The sequence below is a fragment of the Barbatula barbatula genome (genome assembly GCF_947034865.1).
Source record: "Barbatula barbatula genome assembly, chromosome: 14".
Taxonomy (NCBI): domain Eukaryota; kingdom Metazoa; phylum Chordata; class Actinopteri; order Cypriniformes; family Nemacheilidae; genus Barbatula; species Barbatula barbatula.
In genome coordinates, this window is record NC_136777.1 from 12,071,643 (window position 1) to 12,084,653 (window position 13,011).

The following is a 13,011-nucleotide window of genomic DNA, read 5'->3' on the forward strand; positions in this document are numbered from 1 at the left end:
GTACCCACACCTGCCCATTGTTATCTCCTTTGTTAGTCTCCCTATAAAATGCCCTCTTGTCTATTGTCTTGTGCTCGTTCGTTATAGCTGTACCTGTTCCCTGTACATGTTTCTAAGTTTTCTGGTCTGGTCTGGTCTGGTCTGGTCTGGTCTGGTCTGGTCTGGTCTGGTCTTGTAGTAGTGTTTGTATGGTTCCAAGTTCTTTGTTTAATTCCTAGTAGTTTATGTTTGCCCCCCTTGTGGGATGAGTTTGTTTTCTGTTTTTTGTATCCAGTTTAGTTAGTGTTTTCCCATCGTGGATGTTTGTTTTGCCGTGTTTTATATTAAAGTCTTTGTTAATCCCTTCATCCCTGTGTCTGCCTGCACTTGGGTTCTCTCCCTCTGTGGTTCATGACAAGAAATCCTCCAGACTGAAAGAAGCAAAGCTGCAGATAAAGATATTATGCAAGCACTGCAAGTACCGGTATTTTTAAGTAAGACCTCAGGGACCTGTGGCAACTTAAAAGTAGATAAAATGTCACTGTAACACGTTTGTCCATTCCCCCATAGAAAGCAATGTGTATGGTATGTTAAAACGCGACTCTGGATTGTCCTGTGTAACGTCACTTTCACTTAGAGAAAACGTGATGCGACCAACGGGGACCTGAGCGCCTTCGCCAATGGCCCCGGGGTAAATAGGTATAGAAAACAATGTGTTTGGTGTTTAAAGACGAGACACAGCGTTTCTCATTCTCTTGCGTTGTCGTTGGAAGCACAGGTTCACAACCCTGGCTACGTTTTCTGCTGAGAAGGGAGCGGAGACTAACAGCTCATTTGCACTTAAAAAGACAAATCCCAAAACAGCGCGTTTCTCTTCACATGCCGATGGACTCCAATCAAGTTGTGAAAACATCTCAAGGAAGATCAGCGGAAACAGGATGCACCTAAGCTTAATTTTGAGTGTCATGGCAAAGGCTGTGAAAATGTGCTTTTTTGTTTTGTATTTGAAATAAATTTGCAAAGATTTCAAACAAACTTCTTTCATGTTGTCATGATGGGGTATTGTTTGTAGAATTTAATGAATTATTTTAATGAAAATAAAGAATTGAATCCATTTTGCAATAAGGCTGTAACATGACAAAATGTGGAAAAAGTGAAGCGCTGTGAATACTTTCCGGACGCACTGAATTTTTGCTTTTGTTTTTTATAAAATAGAAACAATTCTCTCCTTTAAAACAGAAGTTAACAGAACAGACGTACAAAAAGGCACAACATTACAATGTTGCTTTTAAAGGTCTCTACTAAACAGTTCAAAAACATATTTTCAAGTAACCTACTTTAACTAAATAAAACCAAAGAATTAATTCATTATGATTCATACATATTTTAGGAAAGAATTACCTCCATAAATTAAACAATGCGACCAACAGTTATGAGCAACAGCATAGAAGCATTTACCTTAAGCCTGCTGGTGATTAAAAAATAAGACTAATTTGCTTTTCTTAATGAATTAAATTAAATGAGCGAAGTGAGTGGGGTTAGTTTGGGCCAGTGCTTCAGTGGTTGTGATGGATATGCAGAGACGCTCTTGCTGCCAGTATAGGTTAAGCCAGGAAAGGCTGTCCAAGCAAACTTCTGGAGTTTACACCCTGCAATCAGACAAAGTGCTTCAAGTGCACAGAGCCAAACCTACAAAATGACAACTCCCATCACCCAAACAACAGAAGAGAACCAGCAACAAGTCCATAATTGTGACAAATACTTCACAGAGCACACAGCAGTAATAGGAGCACCGGGTGAAAGCGGTAGATGTGGCTCCACTTTTATTGAAGTATGAAGCATTGTGGGGTTAAATCCACAAGGAATGGTTAAAGTAGATTGCAGATGGTTTGTGCTAAACTCGGGTATTAGTGCTACACAAGGCTCAAAGTATCACAGCTGTGAATTTGAATGTGTCTTGATTTTGACAAACCATTTCAAGAAATATCACCTGACATTCCTCAGTGTTCACGCGTTTCTTTTGCTTTCTTAATTCCCCCTCCAACTCAGGTACTGTACAACAGAGTCAAAACGGATATTCATAAAAGAGGAGACACCATCTGGCCCACTGGCATTCGACTGCTTCATATGAGGATTTAATGATGGCTAAATATTACTGTCATCACTGAAAAGAAAGCCTTAAATCACTTAGGGATGTTCCTCTCGTAAAGTCTCCTATACAAGACTCAGATTAGGCAAAGACGTCTCACAAAGATTCCAATGGTGGCAGTAAACCCATTGCACGCTCCACAATCCACAGGGACAAAGTAAACCAGTGCCGAAACAACAACCGTAAAAGTCATCACCGGTCTCAGAGGAGGAGCTGAAATATGTTGTGTATGTTAATTGGTGTTTAATATTTCACGGCAATGCAGAACATGACGCACACTCTTTGCTAGGTATATCGCCCCATTATAAACGATTATTTAAAGTGTCATGCACCTAACTCTGCAGAATAAAGTTGCACACGAGCGAAAAAAGCACTGTCACACAGCACCACCCAGCGAGTAAAGAAATGAAACACGTACCATGCAGTTACCATCATCAACACCTTACCAACCCCCCTCGACAGCCCGCACCAGACAGATGCCCACGGCCACACATTACACAAGTTCACAACAGAGGTCAAAGGTTTCAGCAGTAATCCATCAGAGGTCTTGCCTTGAGAAAGGTCGTGCCTTGAGAAAGGTCGTGCTGAGGATATTTGGAAAGTTATGTTTTACATCCCCCACCTGTGTTTATACTTAGAGCTTTGTAAATTATCTTTATGACTAGAGAAGTACACAATTTCTCGTCTTAAAACATCTACCAAGCTGCTGCATTACATCTATATAGACAGGTGACACTCACTAAGTCTTGGTTTCAAACATTATTATAGAATTAAAAAAGTATTCATTTCTAAACTGACTGACAGTTTAACACAATTTTATTTAAATCAATTCTCATTACAGTAACCATTTAAAACTGTCAAACCCATATCATGTTTTGCTAAAAATATTGACGCAAACATGATGCCTACGTTTTTATTAATCATACATAAGCCATGAATTAATAATATTTGAATAGAAAATTATACGTGCAGCATTTTTAATATGCCGGTCACCTGTATCTGTAATGAGAATGAAAAAAGTCATGTACACAGCATGACAAGACAATATTACGTTTTAAACTCGTTAGCTATTTGAAAGTTACTGGTGGATCTGTTTCTTCACATAAAATCTAACTTAATGTACATATCTTTGTATGTGTTCAACTATTAAACAGTCTATAAAACATTTTACTGAGGATGAGAATATCAGTCATGGGCAAGTCTTTTTAACTCTTTATTTTTACTATACATGAGTACTATGTAGATAATTTTTGTCATTTGAGAACGTCTAGTAGTTTTAATTACAACATTTAATGCACAAAATCGGGACATTTCAGCAAAAAAATGCTATACAATGCATTAATAATTAAGTCCCATGTTAAAGTTTGTCTTTAACTTTTAACTTTAACCCAAACCCCTTTAAGGAGCTGCCTACATACATAAGAAACTATCTAGGCTTTGGAACAGAGCCACAGACACTCAGAAAGTGAGAGCGATACACGGGTGGCATGCAGGCTATTTGAGGTGTCCTGCCCTGGGAGGTCTTCTGTGAAGGTATTACCGAAGATCGTATTACAGAAACCACACAAGCACTCATCGCATCCTGTCGTCTCGCTTATGTCGGCAATATTCTGGGAGGTTCTATTATGACACAACTGTGCATTCCAGTAGATGTGCACTGGCTTATCAGCTTTCTATAATGAACTGTCAGTAAAATCACACTGCAGCAGTTTGAATGAAACAATTTACAGTAACTGTAGCGCTGAGAGTGCATGCCATCTGATTTTTTAGAATATGCCACTGGCCGGTCCATTCATACTCAAGAGTCGTTACTCACATATATGGGTATATCAACATGGGCTTGATGAAACCATGGCGCACTCGTAGATGGCAAACACATTTCTTTGCTTTATGGATAAAATGCATTTTAATAAACTTTTTTAAAGGTGAAGTGGGTCATTTTTGCTCCACAAAACGTAAATGGAAGCAGTCAATTGTCTTCTATTGGCACAGATGCTCTAATGTTTAAAGTAATTTATGACAATATAGAAGTATGTAAACGCTGCAGATCACAATTTATTCCGTATATTTTAGAAATAAACATTATTTATGAATATCGATTTGCAATCTTACACTTCACCTTTAGGGAAGTACATTTGTAAGAAAACAGAGAAGTGAGATCGCAGGTGGCCCATACCGATGTCATAGGAGAGGAAGTCTGATGAGAAGCACTTGGCCCCGTTACTGAGCGAGGTGTCATTATGTGTGTTTCCCCCGAACACCAGCAGAACTCCACTGATCAGCACAACAGAGTGAAGATATCTCGCCAGGCCACTTTCCTTCAGAATAAACCTGCAGAGGCAAAACACACGATCCATTTGCTTTTGTAATGCAGTGCGTGCGCATGTTGAGCTTATGGGATGAAACAGTTGGTCTGAAGGTCACTCTCCACAGGGCAGGTCAGATACGCAGACAGACACCGTCACTAATATGGCACCATAGGGATATCTTTCCACACACAATCACACATGCATCCATCACTTGCGCATATATACACACACACAATACAACAGTATAGGAACTGGGTCAACATGATCAACATGACTAGGTCAGTGAAGTCAACTAGTTTATACTGTATTTCTGCTTCCCTATTACTTTAGAATTTTGATGTTTTTAGTGAAAAGTTGCATAATTGCCTTTAATGTGCTACCGAACTGCACATGTTTCAACAGATGAGAATGACTGCTTTCTCTTGCACTGCAACCAGCATTGCATTTATAATTGTCCCCAAAAAAACCTGCATTGCACATTTTACGTAACCTCCCGACATAAACCTAGAATTAGATTTCAGCTACAATGGGACAAAAACGTCCTTACAACATAGGACCTGGGCCTGGTTGCAAGAAACCCCCTAGGGTAAGAAAACCCTAGATTCTAATTTTAACAGTATAAAGGGCTTTGTTACCCTACAGGGTTTCTTGCAACCGGGCCCTGATATTTACTAAATTTTAAAGAGTACATAACTAAGCAATTTTAAGGTCCTACTTTGGTTTATGGAGTGTCCAACAACAAGTTTATGTACAAAGGTGTAAAAACACAATTATTTTGTAATAAAAGGTAGTTGTTCTTACTTACGCTAGCCTAGCCTGAGGTGCTTTGTCAGATGGTTTAGTGTGCTGTGATTGGTCGCGAATGAGGCTCACAAGCTACAGGGTTTGGGGGAGAAGAGTGAAGTTTTCACGGGCAGTCCTAGGAAAAACATAGGCGGGGACTATATGTAGTGACGTTAATCCGCGGCAGGTAGCGAATCGGACTAGGGACGACTCGTTTGTGTTATTCAGATTCGACTCCCTTTTTTCCAACTCAATAACTTTGTTATTCATCCACCTTCGGATTTACAACTAGGCAGACTGCTTACTTTTAAACACGGCAACATTACACACTGCTTGAAATGTTATTTACATGATCTTATGTTATGTCCTCTTTAAGGAAATAGGCTGTTGCTTTACGACTTCATTGCTGAAAATGTCACTTCAAATGTGTCATCACAGGGACGCAAAGTTAGCTCATACTTGTTATACATATGTAAGTAATATATTAATAAGTATTATATCAGCAATTCCCAAACGCTTTGGTCTGTAATTCGTACATTAATGATTCCAACAATATTGAGTCTGTTATGTGTATTGGTATAGTTATGATGTGAACTCTGCTATTCTCATTCATTTAGAATGATTTTTAAAAGTTATAACTTAGTTACTGTTTATCATTATAGTGTGAACGTCCATTAAAGTTTGGTATATCTCTCTCTGTTTACTATTACAAAAACTAATATGCAATTTATTCATATTATTCACCAAAGCTCTACTACTACGGCAGGTTTAGGGACTGGTTTGTTTGTCGGACAAAAAGGTGGTCAGTCACAGGGTCACATAATATCGTGTTATGATTGGTCAGATCGCCTGTCAATCTGTTGCAAAGGGTCAATTGACTGTATGCATGCACTATGTGAAGACCATATGCATTACACAAAGGCAAATGGAAAAAAATGAATTAATTTACAAAGTAGGTACAATACATGCAATGCATTTAGTTAAGTGGTCAACCAGAGCCAGACTTAAAGGGCTAGTTCAAGTTATGTAAAATTTTTAAAAAATGTCATAATTTACATTCTAAATATTCGGCCTTGAATTGCCCAATCAACAAAAAGAAACCTGCCATTATTGTAATCATGTTTACCAACTCTTTTTATTAATACTTTAATAGTATAAAATGCACACAGTGTAAATACTCACCAGGTGCGTGTGTGGACCTGGTAGCGGTATAAGTGATCCACTAGGCCATATTTGTTGGCAGGAAAGGCTTTGTATCCCCCATGGACGTATATGGAATGTGAAGACCTGTCAAAGACACTGCTGTGGCCATATCCTCCTTGCACCAACGCTCCATTCGTCTCTGCCACTGACCAGGAGTTAGTGCCTGACAAAGAGTGAGATTCAAGTCTCAAAAAAAACATTGATCTACATGTGCAGAATCACTTAGTTTCATTGGACAAACATAATTCATAGTATTCAATTCAAGAAAATAATTCAAGAAAAGAAAAAAAAAGTGCTGTTCTACAGTAACGTCTTTGCATATACACATATAGTAGATACAGTGGTGCTTGGATATAAATTCAATTCAATTTTATTTATGTGGTGCTTTTCACAATGTGCATTGTCAAAGCAGCTTTACAGGAGACAATACGAAAACTGAAAAATACAAAAAAGGTAAAACACAGCACATTACATGGTGTTTATAGAACAATGTAAATTATTCTAGTAAATAATATCTAATAAATGTAGTCTCCCGGTGGTTTATTTAGCATATTTTCAATGCTTGGCCCAAAAGATGGCTCTTTAATCTAGATTTATATTGGGCGAGGGTGTCTGATCCTTGAATAGTGTCGGGAAGGCTATTCCAGAGTTTAGGTGCGAAGAGAAAGCTCGACCACCTGTGGTGGATTTACTTATTCTAGGTGTTATCAAAAGTTATGGGTTATGAGATCTTTGAGAGCGTGATGGGTTGTAATGTGATAGAAGCTCTGTTATGTAGGTAGGGGCTAAACCGTTTAAGGCTTAATAGATGATTTAAAAGAACTTTGAAGTCAATACGATACTTAATGGGTAGCCAGTGAAGGGTTGACAACATTGGGGTTATGTGATTGTATTTTCTGGACCTGTTAAGAACTCTGGCAGCTGCATTCTGAACTAACTGTAGTTTGTGTATTGACAATGCAGGACAACCACTAAGTAGTGCACTACAGTAGTCAAGTCTTGAGGTTACAAAGCATGAAATAGCTTCCCTTGTCAGCAACACATAGAATATTTCGTAATTTGGCAACATTTCTTATGGAAAAAGGCTGTTTTTGTGACATTTGAGAAGTGATTTCGAAATGAAAGTTTGCTGTCTAATATAACGCCTAGATCTCTTACTATATTTGGTTGAGTAAAAGTACAGCCTTCAACTTGCAGGTTATAATCCGAAATATTCGGATTCACGTGTCTTTGGTCCAATAAGTAATATTCAAGTTTTATTAGAATTTAAAATTAAGGAAATTACAAGTCATCCAATATTTTATATCTTCGATGCACAATTTGGATAGCTGGGAGGAATCATCTGGTCTTGATGAGAAATATAGCTGAATATCATCTGCATAGCAGTGGAATCCATAATTTACTTGCATTAGATTTGATGATTTGATGATCATTAGATTTGATGATTTGATGATTATTTGATGATAAGTAAGAACAGAACCATTGTAGTGCCTGTCCCTGAATAGCGGTATAAATGTGTTAGCGATCTAGAAGTATGTTATGGTCAATAGTAACGAACGCAGCACTAAGGTCAAGCAGGACTAGGAGTGATATGTGATTCTATATGCAGGTCGTTTGTTATTCTAATGAGCACAGTTTCAGTACTATGATGCGGTCTAAAGCCTGACTGAAATTTTTTGTGTATGGGGTCCCTCAGGGATCAGTGCTTGGAACGCTGCTTTTCTCAATTTACATGACATCCTTAGGACCCATCATACGGGCACACGGCTTCTCGTATCACTTTCATGCTGACGACACCCAGACGATACCACCATAACAGCCTGCCTAGATGACATCTCAGCTTGGATGAAAGAGCATCACCTCCAGGTAACCCTGGCCAAGACAGAACGACTCGTGTTTCCGGCACACCCCATGGTCCAACACAATCTCACCGTCCTAATACTTCCGTATTAGGTTCAAGTCACTGATGTTTGCCTACAGGACTATCACTGGATCTGCACCGGCATACTTTCACATCCTCCTACACCCAATCAAGAACCTTACGTTCAGCAAACGAGCAGCACCTTATAATGCCTTCTCATAAGGGCATTATATTGCTTTCCTGCTCATTCTCCTTCACAAATCCCTCCTGGTGGAACATTCTTCCCAATGTGGTCCAGTCCACCACATCTCTCACAACCTTTGAAAAACTACTTAAAACACTATGAATACTTGACAGACAAATGAAAAAAAACAGTTCTCTCAACAGGTGGTGGTCAAGCTATTGTTGAAATAGCCTGACCATTTCAACAATAATTGTTCAATTATTAGAAGATATTACAACAAGGAAAACAATCATACAGGGAAAAAAAACAAAGCAGAAAAGCTGCATTGGCCGGGAATCGAACCCGGGCCTCCCGCGTGGCAGGCGAGAATTCTACCACTGAACCACCAATGCTTATGAAGATCCACAAATGTGTGTGTTTCCAAGCATTTCCAAACACGTTTCTAAATCAGGAGAATGAAGTTCTGTTGGTAGAGTTGCAGAAACTTCCCTCAACAACCTTCTCATTCAAGCATTGGTGGTTCAGTGGTAGAATTCTCGCCTGCCACGCGGGAGGCCCGGGTTCGATTCCCGGCCAATGCAAACAATGTTTTTTTTTTCATAGTTTTATTACATGTGGTGGACTGGACCCATGCAACAACTTTAATACTTAATACCAATACAACTAAATTATTTGAACATTCAAGTCAACCATAAAACCACAAAATGAGCATATGAAATGAAACTACAGGCCAGATTTTCTTTGTAAATTCTTTATGCAAGCATAGTCAGAATGATTAATCTGAATGTTAACCTGTGGTTTTCCAGCATTTTAAAATATAAATTGACAAATAAAGTTTTATTACCAATTAAAATGTATTACCAGTATATTAAATTAATTAAAAAAATTGGATTCTTGCTAGTAAACAAAAAAAGATTCCACATCCATGGACAGATTTTTATAGTTTAAATGCCTTTCTTTTCATATTAAAAAACACCTGTGTATCGGCATTAGTTAATATGAAAAAACTAGGCTTTAACAACTAAAAATACTTTAAAAAACAAACTTCACATTGGTATTTAAACAATAAAATATTGACATCTGACCTATCACTGTGGTGAAAACTATTGGAAAAACGTGTGAATGGAATTGCTCATTTAGAAAATCCTTTAACCCAAACAATTTAGAAAAGAGAGGGGTAAAATAAACAATTTGGAAAATAACAAAAAATGCTTGCGTAGGATCGAAAGAAATACACATTTTTAATGTTTTAAATATCGGGTAAACATTCAAAAAGTGTTCACAAAAAGGACGCTTTAGCAGTTTTGTAAATATTTTCAGGATCGATCAGGTAAAGATAGGAACATTTTTTCCAAAATGATGACGGATGAATGAACCGTATGTAAATGACACAGAAGATTCAAAGGATTTTATAAGGTTAAATGCATGCCTCTGCGTTTCATTGACTGTCTGACATGTTACGATCCTGTTTTGTTGCATTTTAGATTTATAAAAGTTTATATACATAAATTGCATCACTCTGTGTTCGTAATTTTGTTTAGAAATGCAGAGTAGGGTAATATTGCCATTCTCAACATCTCTAATAACCTTGTGTATTCATTTAAAGAGAGAAAGTGTTAGAGAGATGGATTTAAGTGGAGTCTCAACAGAGCTCAGACACATTAATCACTGTTCAATCCCAGACAGTGAGGTTCAGGTACCAGCACTTCTTAATGAGTGTGTTTGAGTGTGTGTGTGTGTGTGTGTGTGTGTGTGTGTGTGTGTGTGTGTGTGTGTGTGTGCGTGTGCGTGTGTGTGTGTGTGTGTGTGTGTGTAACAGAGTGGAATGAGTCGAGTAGAAAACTCCACTAATAGAATAGAAAGTAGAAAATTTAACTTTAATGAGTCTAGCCATGTCAACTCTTTGTGTCAGGCTATATAATTACGCTTACAACACTTTATAATACACTCACTGCCCTCTGCTGGAAGCCGGAGGGACTCCAGTTGTCGGTTCGATGGACATAAAACCAGTTTGAAACAATTTCATCAATATCATTCTATGTGAACATTAGTACTTACCAATGCTGTACTCCTGGATGTGGTTCAGGTAGCTATAAATGGGCGAATAGCCAAACAGCACCACCATGATGGGCTCTCCATATCTGTTATCCACTATATGTGCACTATGTCCCTCCACAGCAAAATTTTGAGTGTGCAGTACAGGGCTTGGAGTCCTGAGGGACCACGATCGGATATTTGTATTTAACACCCACAGCTCATCTGTGACGTTCCCAGGACCTGCATCCAGCTTACCGCCAAACATGTAGATTTCCTCCTACAAAGAGTACTGAATATTTCAATGTTGCATTTAAAAAAAAGAGTTTCTGTGCTAGCATTACATCTCCTCAAGGTGAGCAAAAGTTGGACACCAATTTTCCTTCATCACAGGAGCACATATTCTCCAGTGTATTAAATCAATCAATACACTGTGTCTGGGAAAAAGTCCACTACCAAGTCTCGTAGTGATTCGCCATTGCGTTTGTAAATTATTGCCTTTTACAGGGATGCAAACTCAATATCAAGTTGAATAGATTTAAAAATAGAATATTTAAAGTATCTATGACTTAGATGACTATCACAGAAGTAGTTTTTCCGTTCAGATTTTTCACACACAGCGTTTTAAGAAAAGCTTTGTTGCATTGGCCGGGAATCGAACCCGGGCCTCCCGCGTGGCAGGCGAGAATTCTACCACTGAACCACCAATGCTTATATAGGAGGTCTTGGACTGTGTGGGGATTACGCCCCTCACCAACCATTCCTTTATTATATAACTATCCTGTTTTGTACTTTAACTATGCCTTTGACTCTGCCAACTTGGTTTTCATAGCTCTGTGAGACCAGTTAACACAATCCACTGACGAAAAAGGTCCATCCTCTTAACGAGGGGCAAGTGAGGGTACTTTCAGGGTACTCATTTTATTCTCAATTTAACATCTTTCACCCAGTCCTTTCGGTTTCTCCAAGCATTGGATTCACAAGCCCCATGTGGCCCACATGACCACCAGCCCACACAAGCCAGAAGCTCTAATGTAAGCATTGGTGGTTCAGTGGTAGAATTCTCGCCTGCCACGCGGGAGGCCCGGGTTCGATTCCCGGCCAATGCAACAAAGCTTTTCTATGCACCCCTAAAAACCAGAAGCTTGCAACAGACACGGTCAGCCTACACAAAACAAATCTTTTTATTTTCCAGTATGATAAATCAAGCTAAGCTATGTTTGATTGACAGTCTGTCTGTGAGATGTGGAGGGAACTACGGATAAGGACTTTCTAAAGAGTGACTAAAAATCACTTGTACTAGGGTGAAACGCATCTTTCTCTCTCATTATGTTGTTCACTCTTCACCTTAACCTATCCAATTGCTCACAAAGGAAAGGAGACTATTAACAATGAGGAACTCAAAGAGTGCAAAATAAACCAAGAGACCATAAAGTATGATTTTTTAAAAAAGATCAAAAACCTTAATAAAACTTTGCCATTGTCAAAATGCAACACAAAAATCTGCATAGATAATATGGAGCATTGTCATGCTTTCTTTCCTGAAACATTTCTATTTAAAACTATTTTTAAATAACACTAGTGGGTGCTGTTGCTTTAAAATCACTTTAAAAACATGTGGATCAACTCAACATGTAGCTAACCCTATAGCTAAACTACATTCTACGTTCTCTATTGTGAATCAATCAATGATCCAAACAATATTAGGCAAATCTACTCAGAGAGGCTTTGTTATGTAAAGTATGGTGATTGTAAAATGTAAATGACCTTGTAGACAGCCAGAGAATGCCCATAGCGCTGCAGGGGGGCACTGTTGATCGGCACTACATCCCATGTGCTGCTCTCTAAATTATAGCTGCAAAATAGAAAAAATACGAAAGATAGTAAATCCATAACTATGACTAAGGTTTGATCTCAGATTTCTGCATGAAGTGGAGTTGAAATTGTTGGTTTATGATGTCACCAGGCAGCAGAACTTACTTAATAACCATCTGGAAGGAGCTGTAGTTGAAGGTATATCCTCCAATCACCCACATCAGCTTCCCATGAACCACTGCTTTATGGGAGGCCCGTCCTAGTGACTGTCCATCAGGCTTCACGTTAGGCAAAAACCAGTATGGCTCCGCAGAGGGGACTTTGAGAGAACAATCTGGACCTGAGATAGAAAAGAAAACAAATCAGCATCCGACGGAAAACTAAATGTAAGACTGTTTTAAGTGTCTATTAAATTAATGTGGATTAATGAACACCTACACTACAGCATACAGTACATTTATGAAAAACGATATGCTATGTATTTCCATGGAATTATCAAGTCGAGTTTTGACATACCTTGAATTTCAAAAGTTAAAATGCATCAGATTCTAGAAATAAATCTATGAGTTAGTAGGAGTATGTTCTAAATTAAGTAATAAAATGGCTAAAAAATAAATGTGTATAGTCCCCAACATTTGTTTGTCAGGTTGTTCAAACAGCACCATGTAGTTGAAAGACAAACTCTTCAGAGATG

At 38.4% G+C, this 13,011-nt stretch overlaps 1 protein-coding gene across 1 annotated transcript in view; it reads right to left on the reverse strand.

Annotated features, from left to right (window-relative positions):
• The window catches only part of atrnl1a (attractin-like 1a), a 179,826-nt gene that overhangs the window by 146,115 nt on the left and 20,700 nt on the right, over positions 1 to 13,011 (reverse strand). Inside the window, exons 6-10 of the mRNA XM_079472803.1 lie at positions 12,483 to 12,657; positions 12,270 to 12,357; positions 10,527 to 10,782; positions 6,403 to 6,586; positions 4,305 to 4,459 (exon numbers count right to left, since the gene is read on the reverse strand). Of these exons, the coding sequence (XP_079328929.1) occupies positions 4,305 to 4,459; positions 6,403 to 6,586; positions 10,527 to 10,782; positions 12,270 to 12,357; positions 12,483 to 12,657 (858 nt within the window). The remainder of the gene's footprint in view (positions 1 to 4,304; positions 4,460 to 6,402; positions 6,587 to 10,526; positions 10,783 to 12,269; positions 12,358 to 12,482; positions 12,658 to 13,011) is intronic.